At 42.7% G+C, this 22,383-nt stretch overlaps 1 protein-coding gene across 1 annotated transcript in view; it reads right to left on the bottom strand.

The window, feature by feature from the left end:
* Nucleotides 1-9,678: 9,678 nt before the first annotated feature.
* The window catches only part of LOC132385174 (T-cell surface glycoprotein CD3 delta chain-like), a 50,522-nt gene continuing 37,817 nt past the window's right edge, over nt 9,679-22,383 (bottom strand). The window contains exons 2-6 of the mRNA XM_059957022.1: nt 21,235-21,255; nt 19,109-19,234; nt 13,824-13,949; nt 12,233-12,285; nt 9,679-10,737 (exon numbers count right to left, since the gene is read on the bottom strand). Of these exons, the coding sequence (XP_059813005.1) occupies nt 10,678-10,737; nt 12,233-12,285; nt 13,824-13,949; nt 19,109-19,234; nt 21,235-21,255 (386 nt within the window). The 3' untranslated portion in view covers nt 9,679-10,677. The remainder of the gene's footprint in view (nt 10,738-12,232; nt 12,286-13,823; nt 13,950-19,108; nt 19,235-21,234; nt 21,256-22,383) is intronic.

Raw genomic sequence — 22,383 nt, 5'->3', positions numbered from 1 at the left:
GAACTGAGGAATATGGAAGGTATCATCATATTAATGGGATTATTACAGACCACCCAACAGTCTGCAGGATTTAGAGGAGCAAATTTGTAGAGAGATCGCAGACTGTTGCAAAAAACATAAGGTTGTGATAGTAGGTGATTTTAACTTTCCACATATTGACTGGGACTCCCACACTGTAAAAGGGCTGGATGGGAAAGAGTTTGTCAAATGTGTTCACACAAGCTTCCTTAATCAGTACCTAAAGGCCCCAACTAGAGAGAGAATGATGCTAGATTTCCTAATAGGGAATGAGATACGGCAGGTGACAGAAGTTTGTGTAGGGGAACACTTTGCATCTAGTGATCACAATGCCATTAGTTTCAAGGTAATTATGGAAAAGAATAGGTCTGGTCCACAGGTTGAGATTCTAAATTGGAGAAAGACTAATTTTGATGGCATCAGAAAGGGTCTGGCAAGTGTGGAGTGGGGCAGGTTTTCTGGCAAAGGTGTACTTGGTAAATGGGAGGCTTTCACAAATGAAATTTTGAGAGTACAGTGTTTGTATGTCCCTGTCAGAATGAAAGGCAATGACAACAGGTGTAGGGAACCTTCATTTTTGAGAAATATTGAGGCCCTGGCTAAGAAAAAGAAGGAGATGCATAGCATCATGTACAAATGAGGCACTTGAGGTGTATAAAGATGCAAGAAAACACTTAGGAAGGAAATCAGGAAGGCTAGAAGAAGACATGAGGTTGCTCTAGCAGACAAGGTGAAGGAGAAGTCAAGTCAAGTCACTTTTATCGTCATTTTGACCATAACTGCTGGTACAGTGCATAGTAAAAATGAGACAATGTTTTTCAGGACCATGGTGTTACATGACTCAGTACAAAAAGCTAGACTGAACTACATAACAAAAAAACAACACAGAGAAAGCTACACTAGACTACAGACCTACACAAGACTGCATAAAGTGCACAAAAACAGTGCAGGCATTACAATAAATAATAAACAGGACAATAGGGCAAGGTGTCAGTCCAGGCTCTGGGTATTGAGGAGTCTGATAGCTTGGGGGAAGAAACTGTTACATAGTCTGGTCGTGAGAACTCGAATGCTTCGGAGCCTTTTCCCAGACGGCAGGAGGGAGAAAAGATTGTATGAGGGGTGCATGGGATCCTTCATAATGCTGTTTCCTTTGCGGATGCAGCGTGTAGTGTAAATGTCCGTGATGGCGGGAAGAGAGACACTGATGATCTTCTCAGCTGACCTCACTATCTGCTGCAGGGTCTTGTGATCCGAGATGGTGCAATCTCCGTACCAGGCAGTGATGCAGCTGCTCAGGATGCTCTCAATACAACTATTACAAGGATGTTGATTGGACTAGAGGACCTGAGTTATAGGGAAATGTTGAGTAGGTTAGGAATTTATTCCCTAGGATGTGGAAGATTGAGGGAAGATTTGATAGAGGTATACAAAATTATGAGGGGTATCGATAGGGTAAATACAAGCAGACCTTTTCCACTGAGCTGAGGTTGGGTGAGATTACAAATAGAGGTCATGGGTTTAAGGGTGAAAGGTGAAATGTTTAAGGGGAACATGAAGGGGAATGTGAGGGGGAACTTTTGCGCTCAGAGAATCATGAGAGGGTGGAATGAGCTGCCATAGGAAGTGGTGGGTGCAGGACCAATTTTAACATTGAAGAGAAGTTTGGATAGGTACATAGATGAGAGGGGTATGGAGAGCTAAATCTGGGTACAGATCAATAGGACTAGGGAGTTTAGTGGTTCAGCACAGACCTGATGGGCAGATCAGCCTGTTTCTTTGTAGTGTTCTTTGACCTATGATTCTATGACTCTGTATCATGAAGGATCCCACCCACCCTGCTCATGGACTGTTTGTCCCACTCCCATCAGAGAGGCAGCTATGTAGCATCCACAGTGGGGACAGAGCCATCTGACATTGCCCCAGGGAGCTCTGCACCGGGCAGTTACAGTAGGGGGAGAGGGCAGACGGGAGTGTTGCAGGGGGGAGGTGTACCCACGTCAGGAGGGGTTAGAGCCATATGGGGAAGAGGAAAGTTGGAATAGTGCCAGAATCTGGGAGATGGAGAACGGTGGGGAGGGAAGATGGGAGTGGTGGAGAAGAGGGTGGATTCAGGGGTGATAGCCAGACAGGGGAGAAGCAAGTGGGAATACCAGGATCTGGGAGGTGATAGGTGGAGTCTATAATGGTCTGAAGAGAATAGGAAAGGAAGGTGGAGCATGGAGAGGTGGAGGTGGAGAGGGCAGATGGGAGTGTTGGGAGAGGGAACCAGTGGGAGGAGGGTGTGGGTGATAGCCTGACAGTTGGTGGCCAGGAAGTATAGCATTTTCCATGGGATAGGACTATCAGAAGGCTAACACAGCCCTGTGCTCCCTGCAGACTTCCCTTCCCACAGCAAAGGGCCACTGGCAGGAATGCCGAGATTTTGGAGGGACTTTGTTGAAGGAGCAGTGAACTCCCAAAGGCATGAAAGGGGGAAATGTTGGCCCAATACTGGGATAAAACGACTACTCCTCTCTGTGTCAGTCGGCCTCAGATTCAAGCCAGAGATGAAACCCATGTTGTGTGCGAAGTCTGGGGTTTGGACTGCATTCCAAGTCCACCAGCTCCACACTTGCCCTCCCCAATCCATGGCTATCATACAATTATCTATCACATGAAGCAGAAGCATTTGTTGAGATAAGAAATAAATGAAAGAAACCTCATTCAACACAGTCCAAAACACGCCAACAATGACGTCAGTCTGTGCATGATCAGACTGGGTAAGTATGAGGTTCACATCTCCCGGTATGGGACCGGGCTGGGCTGGGTCAGTCTGACGATGTTTTCTGATAAAGCCCGCCATCAACATGTAGATACAGCAATTGGCTTCAGGAAGGAAGAAGCCGATTACACAGAATGAACAGCAATTAAACAAATACTAACAAAGAACATCAAAAGATATAACTTCACTCAAAGTGCCATAGTTAGCTGGTGACAGAGAAAATTATGCAGTGGAGTAGATGCAGAAGACCGCAGGGAATGAATGTTATTAAGAAAGAATTTGCATTTACGTAGTGCCTAACAGGACTCCAGAATGTGCTGAAGTGCTTCACAGCCAATGAGCTAATTTATCATTGAAATACAGGAAACCACTTTAAACTCAAAAACATCCCACATATGTAAAATCATGGAGCTACAGAATAGTTATGACACAGAATGAGGCCTCTTGGCCCACTGTGTTCATACAAGGTCTCTCCCTGGTTTTCCTGCCCCCTCCTCTACTCTCTTAACTGCAGCTTTGCAAATCTTCCTTCGCCATTTACTTACCAATTCCCTCTCAAAAGCCACATTGGAAGCTGCCCCCACTACATCTGCATGCAGTTCATTCCAAGTCACCTGCACTGAACTTCAACAGCCACGTGCCTGCCCATCCACCAGCCTCTTTATAGTATCACTATGCCCTGTAGATCACAACACTACATTGTAAATGTCATTATTTTTTATGAAGGATGTCAAAATTCTGTGCTATTTACAAATTTTTAAGAATTACCGTATACCTCCAAAACTAGTTAATTAATAATGATTAAAATAATAATCTTAAATTCACTGAAGATTATAAAAATCCCCACTCCTTGTGAAAATAGTGATGTTTAAGGGGCAGGTATAACTTTGCTTAAAACATGACACTGCCAAAGGAATGGTGCTCTGTTAGAACTGCTCCTCTGACAGTACTCAGTCAATATTATCCCATTAACTTTAGAGCGCTTAATTTGTGCCATTCCTCAGTCATAAAAAAGCACCCTATCAATGTTGCCTCTCACAACTGTGCGGATCTTCAGTAGTAGTGCGATCACTCGACTCAAGGGTGGCGTTCTCCTAAGGGTTTTTTTTATTGGTGGGTCCTCATGTGAGAGGGGCGCAACGGGTCTTAATCTGGGATGTTAAGATGGATTCCCTTAATGAAGGACGCCTGTGTGTGACCTTGTTTAAAGTGGGGAGGCTGATGCATGGGCAGCCACCACACAGTTAAGGAAAAACTTCTTCTCCCAGAGAGTTGTGGGGGTCTGGAATGCACTGCCTCGGAAGGCAGTGGAGGCCAATTCTCTGGATGCTTTCAAGAAGGAGCTAGATAGGTATTTATGGATAGGGGAATCAAGGGATATGGGGACAAGGCAGGAACCAGGTATTGATAGTAGATGATCAGCCATGATCTCAGAATGGCGGTGCAGGCTCGAAGGGCCGAATGGTCTACTTCTGCACCTATTGTCTATCCTTGACAGATTGGGGTCAGGATCCAGTGACATGGAATGCAAGATGACTAGTGAGCCTTCACTCCTACAATCTTCCACCAACTTCACTGCCTTTGTGAAGTGTCATCACCTTCTGCCATCTCCACTGTTGAGGTCTTGAATGGATCGCTCCTTGTATGGGACCTCCCCGTTGACCTTACCCCCATGGGTGACCCTACCAGTGCCAGGTAGCTAAACTCTTGGCAATACTCTTGGGATCTCAGGAACTCACAAGCCTCTCCACCACGACAAGGTGGCAATCCTTCAGTATTGTACCTGCAATAATAGTTCTCTGTCAACAATGCAGTCCTTGTTTACAGCTGCCCCTCCAACAGTGCAGTGCCCCATTCCCTCAGCAATTACTCAAGGGCTGTGCACTCTCAGGTGTCGCTCACCCCTCTTCCTTTCCCTGCGTCCCACAACTGTACAGCACTGATTCTGAAGTCATCGTGCTTGTTCTGCAAACACTTTACTGATGGAAATTTTCGAAAGGAACTAACAGAAATAATTGATCATTGGCACTTACAGTAAACTCCAATATTCCGGCATCCAGTTGTTTGAAAACCATGGCGGTCTAGCATCTGGCTAGCTCAATAGCCCAGAACCTGAAATAAGTGCAAGCAGTTCTGCAGCTGGAGTGGGTGTTGGGGTCTGGAATGCCGGGGGGGGGGGGGGGGGGTCAGGAACATGTGTAAAATCCATGGCCACAGTCGGGTTCGAGAGTACTTGTTTATCTTTATCCATTCCCATTAATCTCACTGAGTTCACTCAAAAATTTACCGTACCAGTATGAAAAAAACAATGGAATAATAGTGTGTTGTGGAACATTATCAGGACAAACGCCAAACATTTGGAAAATCTGCTATGTGTTTAAGACTGATATCAATAAGAACATATTTCAAGCAAAGAATACAAACAGATGTTAGCACTGATGACCAAAAGCTTGGCCAAGGAGCATTTGTAAAGAGCGTTTTAAAGGAAGAAAGCGAAGTAGAATGGTAGGGCATTAGAGAACCTAGAGATTAAGAGAAATTTAGATAAATACATGGATTGGAGGGGGATGGAGGGTTATGGTCCAAGTGAGAGTCAATGGGACTAGGCAGAATAACAGTTCAGCATGGACCAGATGGGCCAAAGGGTCTGATTCTGTGTATGACTATCAGATCAGCTGAAAATGCTACCATTTGGTTAACATTTCTGTCTGGGACCCTTCATTGTTTTCATCAGACCAGTCAGTTCTGTTAAGGCCTCCTATTTTCATATCTCCAGCAGATTCAATCACAGCCAGGGAAGCTTCTTCAACCTTCTCGTCACCATTATGGGAAGATCCAAATTCCCATTATGTGTCAAAGGTTGCCTGATCCCGGGAGGAAGACATGTATCAAAGCTGGTAATCAGAATTTAGAGAAGACAGGCACCCAGGTACAGGACTAAGCAAAGTTGCTGAGATCGTACTTTTTAATTAAACTCCATATGTTTAACTATCAGCTGCAATTAAACTCACAGCATAATTTAGGGCAGCATAATTGATGTGAGCTCATCTTTCAGGACAGTTCAAGCTCAATTACATGATTGTTATGGTTGTAGAAAGCAAGTTCCTGTTGTAATGGCACCTCTGAATTATATTTTTTGTTAACTTTTCCATTTCAGCTTTACAAATACTCAAAAAGCAGAACAATGAGTCACTGGTTCCAGTCCAGTCCAACTGATTACATCATAATGTGCCTGAAATAATCTAATAAATTGCAACATCGAATTCCGGAGACTCACCAGTTGCTCAGGACCCAGCTGCAGTCTTGCTAAATTTAAGACACCAAACTACAGGAGGAATGTCAACAATTAAGAGACGGTGCAGATGCATTTACCAGAATGGCAGCAGGAGCAACCCTCTACCTCAAGCAAGCATGGGAAATCAAATATTAAACACAAGTGGGTTTGGTACAGTAATTATACATACACCTCTTCCATTGCCTAGTGGGCCAATTTCCAAAGCACAGATCTGTGATTGGCAAATGGGCCAGAGATAGTGAGAAGGCAAACTTTCCTTACATACTGAGTTTCGATCTGTAACGTACTACAGGTCCTCCCCAGCTTATGAAAGCCTGAATTATATACAGACTATACAGATGATTGAGCATTCAGGAGACCAAAAGGATGGATTTGCCAGCTGTAGAGCAGCAGGTATCTTCTGCCATGTGTGAACTCTGTGGCTGCGATTCCAGCTTGTGAACTATCCCGGTTAAGTTGGGACGGAATCCTGCCGTCCTCAGGTAACCAGCAATTCCATTTTTACAAACGTCCACAAGCTGATTTCATCCACAGGTTGAAAATGCAAATAAAAATTACTCAAAGTAATGGTGATGACTGGCATCAAGAGCAAATAAGAATGATAAGAAAGAATAAAAACTCAAAATGCTGGCAGAACTCAACAGGCCAGACAGCATCTATGGGAGGAGGTAATAACGACATTTCGGGCCAAAACCTTTCATCAGGAGTGAAGTAACATGGGATGGTCGAGGGGGGATAAGAAGTGGGGGGAGGGATGAAGTAGAGAGCTGGGAAGTGATAGGCTGAAGGGAAATGGGCTGGGGGGGAAGGTGGAGAATTATGGGAAATAAAAGAGAAAGAAAGGTAGGGCTGAGGGGAGATTATAGTGAGGGGGGAAAGAGAGAGAAAGAGAACTAGACTAAAATTATAGATAGGGATGGGGTAAGGGGGGGCAGGGGTATCAACGGAGGTCTGTGAGTTGAATGTTCATGCTGGCAGGTCGGAGGCTACCTAGGCGGGAGATAAGGTATTGCTCCATCGACCTGCGTGTGGCCTCATCTTGACGGTAGAGGAGGCCATGGACAGATATGTCGGAGTGGGAGTGGTCTGAGGAATTGAAGTGTGTGGCCACAGAGGGAGATCCCGCCACTGCCGGAGGACCAAGTGCCGGTGTTCGGTGAAACGGTCTCCCAGTCTGCGGCGGGTCTCCCCAATGTATAAATGGCCACATCGGGAGCACCGGATACAGTATATCACCCCAGTTGACTCGCAGGTGAAGTGGTGCCTCACCTGAAAGGACTGTCTGGGGCCTAGGATGGTGGTGAGGGAAGAAGTGTGGGGGCAGGTGTAGCACTTCTTCCGTTTGCAGGGATAAGTGCCCGGAGGGAGGTCGGTGGGGAGGGAGGGGATGAATGGACAAGGGAGTCGCGTAGGGAGCGACTTTATTTCCCATAATTCTCCATCTTCCCCCAGCCCATTTCCCTTCAGCCCATCACTTCCCAGCTCTCTACTTCATCCCTCCCCCCACTTCTTATCTCCCCTCAACCATCCCAAGTTACTTCACTCCTGATGAAGGGTTTCGGCCCGAAACATCGTCACTACCTCCTCCCATAGATGCTGTCTGGCCTGCTGAGTTCTGCCAGCATTTTGTGTTTTTATTTATTTCCAGCATCTGCAGATTCACTCATGTTGCCATTGAACCCTTGGACACTACCTCGCTTTTTTTAATTTTCAGTATTTCTGTCTTTGCACATTTTTAAAATCTATTCAATATATGCAATTGATTTACTTGTTTATTTATTATTATATTTTATTTTTTTTCTCTCTACTAGATTATGAACTGCTGCTGCTCAGTTAATAAATTTCGCGTCACATGCAGGTGATAGTAAACCTGATTCTGATTCTGTTTTCCAGTCCTGATGAAGGGTCTCAGTCTGAAATGTTGACTGTTTAGTCCTCTCCACAGATGCTGATGACTTGCCAATATCCTGGTGAACCTCTTCTGCAACCTCTCTAGAGCGTCTGCATTCTTTCAGAACTGCACACAATGCTCCAAATCTGACCCAACTGAAGTTTTATACAGCTGCAATATGATTTATGCACAATGCTTGTGCAGTTTTTTCTGCTCTGTCTAACTTGTGTCATCAATTCGGGGAGCTACTGTCTTGCACCTCAAGATTTCCCTGTACATCAATGTTCTTAAGGGTCCTGCAATTCACTGTGTACTTTCCTCTTGATTTGACCTTCCAAGATGCACCAAGCAGCTTCATATTGAATTTGACTTTGAGTTGAGTTTCCAATCCCATATCTAAGCCATTGCCAAGATTTACACTAACATCCTTTGCTTTTGACCTGACCTCAACTCACCAACAGCTGAACCTATAATCTGTGCCATTGGGAACTCCTGGCATGACTTTTCCAATAGCCATGGGCAGTTTTCCAAAGTCCAACCTCTGCTTAAAACTCTGCTGCTCATACTTAGCTGAAATCTAGCCTTACTGACTCATCATCCTTACCATAATAACTCCTTTTGCATCATGATACTGAAATTATTCTAATCTTCATTCTGAAATCTTTTTGTGCATATAGGCATCTCCCACCTTGTACCTTCCTCCAGCCCCGTAAACTTGCAATGTTTGTCCATTCCTGGTCCATTGCACCTCCTTCCACTTTCATTCGTAACTGGGTCTTACGTCAGCTGGGTCATAGGTTCTGTAACTTCTTCTGTTATATCTTTATCACTGTCCTGTAAAATCCTCTTTCAAAGTCAATTCTTTTTCTAGCTTTTGCTTGACCACCTTAACATAGCTTTATATGGTTGCATGGCTGCTTTGCTTACATCCATGTCATTCTCCTCTACATTTTAGGGATTTTTGTATTTTTTTCAACTGATGAGGGCTTTGCAGGCCAAGCCAGCAATTAACTACCCATCCTTAATTGCCCCTGAGCAGGTGGCAGCAATATGCCTTCATGAACTGCTGCAGCCCTTGAAGTGTGGGTCTACCCACAATATAATGTAATGTAAATATAAGTTGCAATGCATTGACTTGGAGTGCCGTCTGTAGCCTCCATTACAGCTTTTTCCCTTAAGGCCACAATGAGTTTTTGGGCTATTGGGAAGTAATAGATTCTATGCAGACCTGCAGCCTGCATCTAGTTTGATTTTGGCTCCACTTATAGATTGGGCTTTGACTCGCTGATAAAGTCTGATGATTTACAGTAGATACAGTTTAGGAACTTGCTGAACACAAAACAGCATTAGCGGTTACCCACATAACAACAGTTTATACAAAACAGCTAGAGGTGCTTTGAGCTGCTGAAGTGGCTCAGAACAGCAACTTGTGCAGCTTTTGTAGAATGTGAAGCTTGGATAAATGGGCAAGCTCTCAACTTAGGATCTGAAACTCAAGTGAAGACCTGCCTCGAAACACTCAAGCACAAAATACAGCCTCAGCCTCCAGTGTTGTTCTAAGAGGAGGACACCTAATTAAGGCAAAACTTGGCAGCCATAATATAGAATATTGGGAAAAGGTAGGCTAAAATAAAGATGTATACAACATCGGCTAGGAAATGTTAATCCTTGGCAATTCACAGAGAAGTAAAACTTTTTCTTAGCTGTAGGTAATCTATTTGAATGCATATATTTTGTAATAGCAATAAAGTTATTGACATTGTAGTTGAAGTTAATCCAAATATCTAAGATACATATTTTTCATTTCCTGCTTACATTTTTCAGAGCAAAATTTTCAGATACACTGTGATCAAAACAGAATGTTTTGTAGTTGAGAACCAGACAGAAATCTGAGGCAATCGAGAGTAAGTCCAACCTTTTTAACTTCAGATTGGTGAGATTGATACGGGCTGGAGCCTTCCTTCTCTTTGTAGTTTCATATGAAAGGAATGAGTCCTGAATGGACTCATTGTATGCAAATTAGCTGCTACCCTCCCTACATGTCAGACATTCCTTATCAACCCAAGAGGCAGAGGGAAGTGATATAAATGCTGCTTCTTAAATCTGTAAAAAAATTGTTAAGTAATATTTTTATGAAGTAACCTTACAAAATGCCCTTGAAAATATTGATTGACCAATAAACAAACATTACCATTTTAGGAGAATCAAGTCCAATTATTAAACAGCATAATATTTCATAGTAAGCCATCAAATCTGTTTATTTTTGAAAGCCAAACATCATAAGTAGAAGAAATTCTATGATGTCAGTGGAGGACCCACTGGTACTTCCACTCTGTTGTTTAACATCCTGCATTAGTACACACCAGGACAGAGACTTCAAAGGAAGTTCCCAGGACCACCCATAAAATGGCTTCCTCCAAAGTTAATAATCCTCCAAAGGAATCATGTTGTGGGAGCATGCCAGACATGGATTAAAAATGTAAGAAGGGCCTAAAAGAACTATAGGAATTAAGATACATCAAGTTAAGAATAATCTGTTGCTCTTTCTCCTTACAACCCCCTGATCTAAAGCAATGCTAAGCTAAAGCAATATATTTCCATAGTTAATTAGCAAGCAAGGTCAATCCTTTTGTTTTCTGTGATCCCAAATGTTGCAGCAAAGAGAAGAAAGCTCGTTTTCAGGAGTTGCTTGGGAAACTGCTCAGTCATTCATCTGACTCGATTTTTGACGAGCTGGCTGTAGTGGGACTGCCCGTCCTGGTTGAGATGCTGAAAGAAGGAAACATCAATGATACACTGCAAAGATTATTTCTATACATACCATGAATTCCTATTAATTTATTTATTTCAATGCTCTAACAGCATCTTTATTTCCTGTGGAGCATCAAGAAAGCTCACCTCTGTCCCAGGATACTGACGGACCTTTACCGCTGTACCATTGAGAGCATACTCACCAACTGCATCTCAGTGTGGTATGGCAATTGTCCCGTATTGAACCGCAAAGCACTCCAGCGGGTGGTGAAAACTGCCCAGCGGATTATCGGCAACCAATTGCCCACCACTGAGAACATCTACCATAAACACTGCCTGGGCAGGGCGAAAAGCATTATCAAGGATGCATCTCACCCTAACCATGGACTTTTAACTCTTCTCCCATCCGGTAGGTGCTATGGGAATCTCTGCTCTCACACCAGCAGGCTCAGGAAGAGCTTCTTCCCTGAGGCTGTGACTCTGCTGAACCTCACATCACAGCACTAAGCAGTATTCCACCCATATTGTACTGTCTCAGTACTTCTATATTTGTGTGCTGTAGCACTTACTTTTTATTCACAGTTATTTTGTAAATAACACTATTCTTTGCATTTCTGGTTAGATGCTAACTGCATTTCGTTGGTTTTGTATCCGTACTCGGCACAACGACAATAAAGTTGAATCTAATCTAATCTAATATTAATTACAATCTTTTGTTATCATTGTCATCTATTAAGCTTTTTTAATATAAACTTGACTCGAGGAAGAGCCAGAATACAGCTGGGTGCAGGGCAGCATTGCTGCTTTTGTGAAGTGCAAATACTTCCTCTCATGTCACAGGTGGTGAAATGTCCCTGTAGGCATCTAACTGGAGGACTGTTACTGAAGTGAGAGTTGCATTGTTAAAAATAAGGTCTTTAACTTCTCTAGGATTGTGCAAATTCTTAGGGGGCACAAACGACCTCCAATCTTTTCCATTTAGCTTGAGTCATTTATAGCTAGGGTGCCTCAGAATTTTGCACAGTGCTGTATCTACTAGTTGTTTACCAATATTAACAAAAACTTAAGAGTCACAGATATTGCTGTTTCAAGGCCAAATAAAGTGAAAATGAAGATGGATGTCTTTCCAGCATGTGATTCAAATCAAATCAACCATGCATCTTTGGACTGTGGGAGGAAACCGGAGCACCTGGAGGAAACCCACACAGTCACGGGGAGAACGTGCAAACTCCTTACAGACGGTGGAAGGAATCAAATTTTACAGTCGTGGCTGTAACGTGATGCATTAACCATGCTGCCCCCAATTATTGAGGTGAACAACAAGGATTCTATGAACATTGGGTCACTGGATCAACGCAAATGTAGTGTAATTGAGCGTTAGTGAAGTGCTTCGACTACAGCTGGATTCAGAGGTCAGAGGCTGTGACAGAGTTCACCATCGAATAGAACAGTCGATGTCTTACACTTCAGATTGCTGCTCTGAGGGTGTGTGTTTGTTGCATGAGGCACTTACCGAATACACAGCTTCATTGGCATCATTGCGCATCAATGGGTGTCTGTCAGAAGCTGTACAAAGCAAAAGTACACAGATATTAAAGGCAAATAGGCCTTATAAATGGATGCATGGAATACAAGAACAAGGATGTTATAGCTAACTAAACCAGAAAGAGAACAGTGTGTAATTCCAAATACAATTTGGGAAGATGTCAAGATTTTGGAGAGGGAGCAGAAATTTAGACCATAAGATATAAGAGCAGAATTAGGCCATTTGGCCCATTGAGTCTGCTCCACCATTCAATCATGGCTGATCCTTTTTTCTATCTCCTCCTCAACCCCATTCCCTGGCCTTCTCCCCATAACCTTTAATGCCATGTCCAATCAAGAACCTATCAAGCTCTGCCTTAAATACACCCAACAACCTGGCCACAGCTGCCTGTGGTAACAAATTCCACAAGTTCACCACCCTCTGGCTATAGGAATTTCTCTGCATCTCTGTTTTGAAAGGGTGCCCCTCTATCCTGAGGCTGTGCCCTCTTGTCCTAGACTCTCCCACCATGGAAAACATCCTTTCCACATCTATTCTGTCTAGTCCTTTCAACATTTGAAAGGTTTCAGTGAGATCCTCCTCATCCTTCTGAATTCCAGTGAGTACAGACCCAGAGACATCAAACGTTCCTCGTATGATAACCCTTTCATTCTCGGAATCATCCTTATGAACCTATTCTGAACCCTCTCCAATGCCAGCACATCTTTTCTAAGATGAGAGGCCAAAAACTGTTCACAGTACTCAAGGTGAGGCCTCACCAGTGCCTTATAAAGCCTCAGCATCACATTCCTGCTCTAGAATTCCAGATGTTTTGAAATGAATGCTAATATTGCATTTCCCTTCCTCACCACTGACTCTACCTGCAGGTTGACCTTTAGGGTGTTCTGCACGAGGACTCCTAAGTCCCTTTGCATCACAGATTTTTGGATTTTCTTCCCATTTTGAGAATAGTCTGCACATTTATTTCTACTACCAAAATGCATGACCATGCACCAGAATACTATTAGTAGTGGGGGGCTCCAGTAATATGAATAGACGAGAAAAATGGAAATGTTTTCTTCTGAACCACAAACATTAAGGAGAAATGTAATGAAGACATGCAAAATATTGCAGGGTTTCATAAACACAAAAGAGTCTGCAGATGGTGGAAATCCAGAGTAACATATGAAAAACAACACACACACAAAATGCTGGAGGAACCAAGCAGATCAGGCAGCATCTATGGAAACAAATAAACAGATGTTTATCAATCTTAAACGTGGACAGTTGACTTCCTTCCACAGATGCTGCCTGATCTCCTGAGTTCCTCCAGCATTTTGTGTGAATCTTTCCATCAGGCCTGGTTTATGATGCCTCCCCGTGTTGAACAGATAACAGGCAAGTATGCAGATCACAGTTGGGAATGAAATGGAAATGTCCACAGCAGAGAAAGCAACTGCCATTAGGAAATCAGGACTTCATGCTGGAACATCAGCAATTGTGGGGGGGTGGGGGGGGCGGGGCGGGTTTCGGAAAATAGTTGCAATAAGTTAACTGGCAGATTATTCCTACTTCTCACCTTGGTAAGTTCTGGGTTTGTTCTGGGATGATAGAGAATAAACTGCAATGCTAATGAAGATGGTGGAGATAACACTTGCGATGACTAAACCAAATATTCCTGTAGGTTTCACAAAAATCTTCATTGCTGTGATAAAAAAGAGAAACAAAAAGAAAAAAATAGATTATGTAACACAACTGAAAAAAAATCTGTCTAACTTGCTTAACAATTCCACCTTTCCAGATTCCAAAGCTTTTTACAGAAGCAGAAGTTGACCCTCAGATAGAGATACAGGTACAAATGGGAACTCAGAGGTCATAGCAATTTATGCCGTTGTGGGAATGCCTAATTGAAAATGCTGGAAATGCACAGCAGTTCAGATAGGATGAATGCAGAGAGAAACAAGGTAAAAACGCCACCAGAATGATCACTGCTCTGAAGAACTAAGTCTTCATCAGTTTCATCTGATGGCGCCTGATTTGCTGAGTATTTCCAACATTTTTTTTGCAGTGATCTGTTAGTGTTTCAGATCTTGTTGTTGTTTCGGTGTTTAATTCATTATCCATTCTAAGAAGTACCACATGAAGAAGGCCTGCTCTTTCTACTTGACTCTTCATCTTCCATAAATAAAATATATGTCATCAATTATTTGGATAAAGCTTTAAAGAGCCTCATAAGGAAAGGCCTAGAGGGGAGAGGGAATTTCCAGGCTTAACGCCAAGGCAGCTGAAGGTGGCTGCCAATAGTGGAATCACGATAACTGGAGATGTCCGTGAGATGGAGGATCACAGAGGTCTCAGAGGCACATTGAACTGGAGGAGTTTATGGAATTTGGGAGGCATCGATCGGTGGAGTATTCCCATCAAGTAATCCTGGGCAGGGAACAGGTAGGCAAGGTACCGGGTAAAACTCATACTTATTTGGACCAACAATCGTAACTCAGCACAAGCTGTGGAAACCTGCCCTTTGGGGACCACATTGCAGTATTGTGTGGCTTCTCAAAAAGTGACCTCAAGTTTCAATTGCATTATTTGATTTCATGTTGTGGGCCTGTGTTGTCAATACATTTGACACTAAAATCATAGCACATGTTGCACTGTGTTTATTCTTTTACATAATTTTTTAAAATTATGAATAAAACATTTTTGAAATTGAGATAAACACTTTTATAACCACTCTGACTCTGCCCTGAGTTGGAGCAGTCAGAAGGTACTACAAGTTAAGTTTATTTTTGAACCATAGCACCTTTGCCACTCATGTGGCCCCCTAAGATAACGCTTGGTTGTAAAAATTCTGAAAGGAGACATACGGGAACAACAATGCTTTCAAACTCTTTTTCGTGGCACATAACAATCTGATTTAGATAAATATTATCACTCTTCTATTGTCACTGAATCAAAATACTGGGACTCCCTACATCAAAATGGGAGTGCCTTCACAGACAACAGTGGTTCGAGAAGAGAGCTCATTGTTAGTTTCTCAAGACTCTCTTGTGGATGAACCTTATCATTTATAAATAACTTCAGACACATGGGTGGGAGGGTGCAGGCACGTCTCCTTCCCTTGGCTAGCCCGCAGGCCACCCTTGGGCGAGGTGTAGCACCCTCTTAACCACCCCCCCCCCCCACCAACCCCGATCAGGGTCGTGTGAAGCCATGGGAGCAGGTGGCGGATGGTCGTATGAGCAACCGGTGCATATCACAAGTCCTGCTTATGCGACCACTGACACCAGGCAGACAATCTCTGAAGGGTATTGATAACGGCTGGGGGTCACCTGTCTTGTAAAGACACTGTCCAGGAGAAGGTAATGGCAAACCACTTCTGTAGAAAAATTTGCCAAGGACAATCATAGAGAAAGACTGTGATCATCTGTGTCATATGACACGCCACATAATGACGATGATGACTTCAGACAAAATGAATAAAATAATAAGCTAATGTTGCCCACACTACGTATTTTTGTTAACTGCTTTGACAAGAGGTGACCCATCTGTTCTTGAAACAACCTGCACAACCCTAATCATTACCTCAGTTGAGCAACGTTATGACCATTTTGCACTACAATGGACTTGAAAAAAATTGCTCTAATCGTGTTCTTTCTTGTAAAATTGTGCATAATGTATGCTTTTCTTGTTGCTTATCTGACGTTATGTATTTGTGATGCTGTTGCAAGTAAGTTTTTCATTGCACCTATGCATACATGTTCTTGTGCATACTACAATGAACTCAATTTACTTTGATTTACTTCGTAGAGGCTTCTGTCTCTATTTCTCCAGTTATTAAACATCATCCTCAAGGTAAGCCATTAGCCAGATTGATCTTTGGCTGTACTTACTGCCTGTTACACCGCTGGCGGTTAGGGCAGCAATGAAGGTCCTCCATCTCTGGCGGAGTTCAGAGCTTCCTTCATCGTGTCAGTAGCTTCCTCTCGGATTTCATACTGTTAGTCATCTAAGTCCTGCATGGAGACTCAGGAATACCATCTCACTCAGATGTAGAAGGATTCTTCATTGCTGTTTCCATAACAACTTTGTTTTACCAGCCAGGGTTGTTAGCCCTGAGCTGGACACTTGAATCTGGAGGACTGGTGGACCTCTGGCCTCTGCCCTTTGACCTGTTTGGCATGCGTGACCCTACCAATTGCTAAAGCAGAAGGCCCCAACTCCAGTCAATATAGCTCTCCGGGTCATAAGAAGTAAGAGCAGAAGTAGGCCATCTGGCCCATTGAGCCTGCTCCACCATTCAATAAGATCATGGTTGATCTGGCCATGGACTCATCTCCACCTACCTGCCTTTTCCCCATAACCCTTAATTCCCCGACTATGCAAACACCTATCCAACCTTGTTTTAAATATATTTACTGAGGTAGCCGCCACTGCTTCATTGGGCAGAGAATTCCACAGATTCACCACTCTTTGAGAAAAGCAGTTCCTCTTCATCTTCAGAGGCATCTTTGGCTGTGGCAGGGGAACATCGTTCAGTTGGCCACATAGGTCATTTCCAGACATGGTCATTCTCAAATGGTTCATAGCTCATATGGGTCATTGCATACACAACTCATTCCCACACATGGTGTCCTCTGGTTGCCCACTCACTAGGAGCCAGATGGAAAGGAAAGCTTGTATTTCTGTTATTCTTTGACAATTTAAAGGTAAATCACTGAAATATGACCAAACCCATACATATCAAGAGCTATAACCAGATAACTTTGTGATACCAAAGTTAGAAGAGCTACCTGTCAGTCACGTCAAAATTATGGGACAGGACTCCGTCTTTCTTCCAATAGAATCATGGGATCATCTGTATCCATCTGTGTATACTGGATATTATTTTAATATCTCATCTGTAAAGAACCTTCTTCAACAGTGCAACACTGATGTGTTCAGCTGAAGGTATGTGGTAGACCTTGGACATGGAAAAGGCAAGTCTCTCAACCCCATTAGACAATTTGGCTCCTGTAAAAGCAATATCTGAATTAAGTTGAGATATAGAAAAGATTGAGGAAATAGAAAGATTTGAAGTATTCAAAATTTTGTCTCTTCCTACTTCCATAGTTTCCTCCAGCTCTTCAATTGTTAGAGAATATTGAGCCTCTTATGTTCTCTCCTCTCGGGCATTTCCTCCTTTAACAACTCCACCACAGATGTCCATATCTTCAGATGCCATGGCTCGAAGCGTTGGAATTCATTCCTTCAGCTATCTCTCTCTGTCCATCCGCACTGATTTAAAACCCATCTCTTTGGCAAAGGTTGTCCTTACCTCATAAATTATATGACCTTGGTGTCAAATTTTCTTTGATAATATTTCTGAGAAATGCCTAAGGGCAGGTCACCAGATTAAGAGCAGTAAATGTGAGGAAATGCTGTGCAGGTTTGTGGAGAAAGTGGATAGGAATTGAACTGGTTGGATAATTTAATCCAAGGACCAAAAGTGCATTATGAAGTAAAGACATCATTCAGTATTTTTCATTCTGCTTTTCTATGACACAAATCTAGTTCAGTACTACTTTCAAAGTAATTTACAAATGCAAATTGTCGCTTTTGCAGAACTCCTTTTCACATCCTGAGGTTTAGTAAGGAGACACAATAAATCCAAGCAAGCACAAAGACCTCGTCTGGCCATTGCTGAGAAATTCCCTCCACGTCAGATCTACAGAGCATGTTGACACCTCACCTACTCTTGGAATGGCTGCACTGGAAATGAGTCTGCCATCCATCTCCTTCTAGAATAACCAGAAAGGTCCAGGGGGAAAAAAATGCAGGGTTCGGTGTTGAGTTCATTCCCAACAGCTACATATCACAAGACTCTGCACTGGAGAGGATGTTCCCAGGTACACACACCGAGACAATTAACAACTGCTGCTGGAGAAGCATCAACTTGGGGAAAGATGCATGATACTTAGTGGTCTTCCTGTTACAAGGGGCGACGGAGGAGAACCCAGGTGCAAGATACTGGCACGTCGACTCAGTTGGAGAGGCTGTCGTAGACTTGAATGTAGAGCAGAAAACCAGGGGGAATCTTGACAAGGAGACGGGATTCACAGGGATTCTCTAAAACTAGGGCGGAACTTAGAATTGCCGATTCTAGTCGGAATAGGGAATGAAGTATCACACAAGGATTGACTAACAAACTGGCAACCTGTGATAGGGTCATCCTCGTTTTTATTTCCAATTCTCTGATTGAAAGCCAGATGTATGGTAATTGGATAACTAGCAGCAATTAACTGAAATTGGGGCATGATCAGGGAGAAAGGAGTGTTAAAGAGGAACGGCCAACCGGAACCATGACACTTCCAGAACAATGCATTGTCCATTGCCAGGTAGTCTCCATGCTGCAAACTGGCATGCTCGGTTGCCTATGGCACACTAAAGTTTGGAGCAGCTACTTCATAGACTCCAGGAAAGAAATGTTCTTTAAAAACCTCCTCCCACTGTGCATGAAGCAATTTGACTCCATGTTTAAACCCAGTGAACTGTTGGCTCAAGTGTTGAAGTTAAATGGTAATAGATATCATGTTAACAAGAAGTAATTAGATTAATGGTTTGTGATGAAAGTATTGACTTGAATGCTTGGTATTATATTATCTGAATTTTGTATTAATAAAATATATTTTAATATGAAAATATTGTTTCTTATGCCTAGAGCTCTCACATGTGCATGGTGGGATTAAGAACAGATAGGTGGTTTTGGGAAAAGGGACAATATAAGTTACTTTATACTTAGTGCATTTGACCTGATGTCAGCAGCTGTCAGACCTTTAAGTAACTAATTCCTCACAAATGACCAATGACAGAGGCAAAACTTACTGTTAATGAAGATAAAATACTTTTCAGAGTCACAGGTGAATTCCTTAACAGAGGAATTGGTCAATGAAGTAATCCATGGCGGTGATTTGCAGATCATCAAGATGTTGTTGCTAGTTTTCTTAAAAGCTGAGAGACAAAATAAGTCTTGATGACATATGTTCAGGACTCTCTTTCCCTCATCCATCTCTCTCTCTCTCGCTCTCTATGCTTCTTTCTCTCTTGCCTCTCTTCCTCTTTCTCTCTCATTCTCTTTATATTCTTTTTATACAGATCTCTCACCCTTTCTTTTTAAATCCCACTATCTCTCTTTCTTTTCCTTTATCTCTCACTATCTACCTCTACTCTTCCTCTCTCTCTCTCTCTCTTCTCTCTCAAAGTTTGGTGGAATTATGGATAATATAGAACGCTGTCATTGGATACAATGAGATGTTGATAGGATCTAGGGCTGGGCTGAGAAGTGGCAGATGCAGTTCAATCCAGAAAAGTGTGAAGAGATTCACTTTGGAAGGTTGAACTTGGAGGCAGAGTACAGGGTTAATGACAGCATCCTTAACAGTGTGGAGAAACACCGGGATCTTGAGTCCATGTCCATAGATCCCTCAACATTGTGGTGCAAGATGAAAGGGTGGTTAAGAAGGTGTATGGCATGTTGGCCTTCATTATTTGAGGAATTGAGTTCAAGAGCTCTATAAAACCCCAATTAGACCACACTTGGAGTATTGCATTCATTTCTGTTTGCCTCAATATAGGAAAGATGTGGAAGTTGTGGAGAGGGTGCAGAGGAGATTTACCAGGATTCTGCCTGGATTAGAGAGCGTGTCTTAAGCAGAAAGGTAGAGCAAGCTAGGGCTTTTCTTTTTGGAGCAATAGAGGAAAGGAGGTGACCTCATAGAGGTGTATAAGATTATGAGAGGCACAGATAGAGTGGACAGCCAGAGACTTTTTCCCAGGGCAGAATGACTAATACAAGGAAGCATGACTTTAAAATGTTAGGAGGAAAGTATAAAGGGGGGACTTCAGAGGTAGATTTTTACACAGAGAGTGGTGGGTGCATGGAATACACTGCCAGGGGTGGAGGCATAGGCAGATATATTAAGGGCTAAGAGACGTAGCTAGATGCAAGGGTGATAGAAAAATGGAGGGCTAGGTGGGAGGGAAGCATTGGATTGTTCTTAGAGTAGGTTAAAATGTTGGCACAACATCATGGGTCAAAGAGTCTGTACTATGCTGTAATGTTCTATATACTATGTTCTGTGTTTCCACCTTTCCCCCTTTTACTTGATTCACAAAGTCCCCACTGATTCCAAATATCACAGGACCCAAATATATAAATAACCGCAGAATACCATGGGTATTTGTTGGTTGCTTCTCTCAGGGAAACGGGGTAAGGTAACTTCTCCTGAGAGATTTTTCCACTTAATCTTTGAGAGACCAATCAGGCAAGTGAACCTCGTTTGCTCTGGATCATGTGCTGAAAGGGGAGAAGAAGACAGCAAAGTCCATATGGGACTGGAAAGTGAATGACTGTGGATTTATGTGGTTGATATATTGCCAGATATATTAATTGAAGATTAAAGATTAGCTTTATTTGTCGTATATACATCGGAACATCAAAACATTGACGATCCGAGGACGTGTTGGGGGCAGCCTGCAAGTATCACTGTGTTTCCAACACCAACATAGCATACCCACTAATCTGTACATCTTTGGAATATGGGAGGAAAGAGGATTACCCAGAGGAAATGCACATGTCACCAGGAGAATGTACCAGCTCCTTATTGACAGCAATGGGAATTGAATCCCAATCAAAATCTCCAATTGATTTTACCTGCCACTGTTATCATGATGTATTGCAGGGCATTGGGAAAATGTCAAGGCTATGGGAGCAAGAGATTTAGTTTCAGTCAGACTTCCTATCACCACCTCCCAGCTCTATCGTTCTTGAGGGAGAAAGTGAAGACTGCTTATGAATGGAAAGGAAAAGGGATTCTGGATGGATGTCCACAGGAATCTGCCCTGAGAAGTGGAACTCTGTGTAAAAATGATATGAAGCTGAGTATGTGCCTGGTAATGTCAGTGGAATATCTTTAATCCATCAACTGCCTTAGTATAAAAAGAAAACTCACTGGCCTTCGTTGAAGTCGAACCTGGAATGAAAAAGAAAGAACAAATTCAGTCTTGGATTCTTCAAATGAAAAACCAGTTTCAAGCTTTGTTGTGCTTATTTTCTCAACTTGATACTCCTAATATGCTTTATAGGAGCACTATCAAACAACATTTATCACCAAATTATAGAAGAGGATCTTAGGTTAGATTATCAAAATTTTGGTGACAGATAGCTAATTGGGGAAAAAGAGGTGGATGGGTAGAAAGAGAATTCCAGAACTTAGAGTCTCATTTTCTGAGGATTGGGCACCTTTCGGCCACTAATGGACTACTAAACTTACCCAAAATGCATCACTGGATCCTGGAAACTGAAGTGAAGCTCTGGCCAAAGCCACAAAGCAGTGACCTCAAATAAATCCCATTTAAAAAAAATCTATGTGTAACACCCTGGTTCACGTTTTTACTGCTATGCTGTAGGTATTTCATTTTAGCAGTTTTGTAACGGTTGTCCGTTCTGCTTTCAGCCTGCTTAGGTTATTGTTGAAGATGAGGGATGCTGAGGAATGTGTGTCATCCAATTAGGAAGATTGGTCTTGGGCTTTTTTTGCTTGGCAGGAGATGAAGCGAGAAGACACTGGAGAGAATCAGTCGTAGGTTCAACCCAGCAGGTGACCGTGATTCGATGGAGTCAGGTGCCAAGATTGACTGTGGATTGGTGAATATGAATTTTGGGAACAGTTGAGTTCCAAATTATGCACATTTGACCGTTTAATTATAATGGGCCCTTTTTGTTTTTTTCTTTCTTTTCTTTACTAATCATTTAGTTAAGTTCCATAAATATGATTCCTTTAATCGTGTGCTGTCTGTTATTTCTTGGCACTGAGCTGTAACAGGGTAGCAAATTACACAGCATCCACATAAACCGGGATTTAGGGTGGGAGAGCTGTCTCAATCTCATGGGTTTGGTGGGACTGGAGTGTGTCTTCCCTGGACTTACACAGCCAAGGAGACCAGCAGGGTTTCATACACGTTGCAACCTTGAATTCTCGCACTGATGCCATAGGTTGTGGAGTAAGATTCTAGTTATCGGGTTATGGATATCTTATACAGTCAATGTTTAAACATCTCTGCTATGTCTGATTTTCCAGTGTCTTATAAAGGATTTCCAG

Source organism: Hypanus sabinus, chromosome X2 (assembly GCF_030144855.1).
Source record: "Hypanus sabinus isolate sHypSab1 chromosome X2, sHypSab1.hap1, whole genome shotgun sequence".
Lineage (NCBI taxonomy): Eukaryota > Metazoa > Chordata > Chondrichthyes > Myliobatiformes > Dasyatidae > Hypanus > Hypanus sabinus.
The sequence above is the reverse complement of the archived record's forward strand: the minus strand, read 5'-3'. Positions and strand labels throughout refer to the sequence as shown.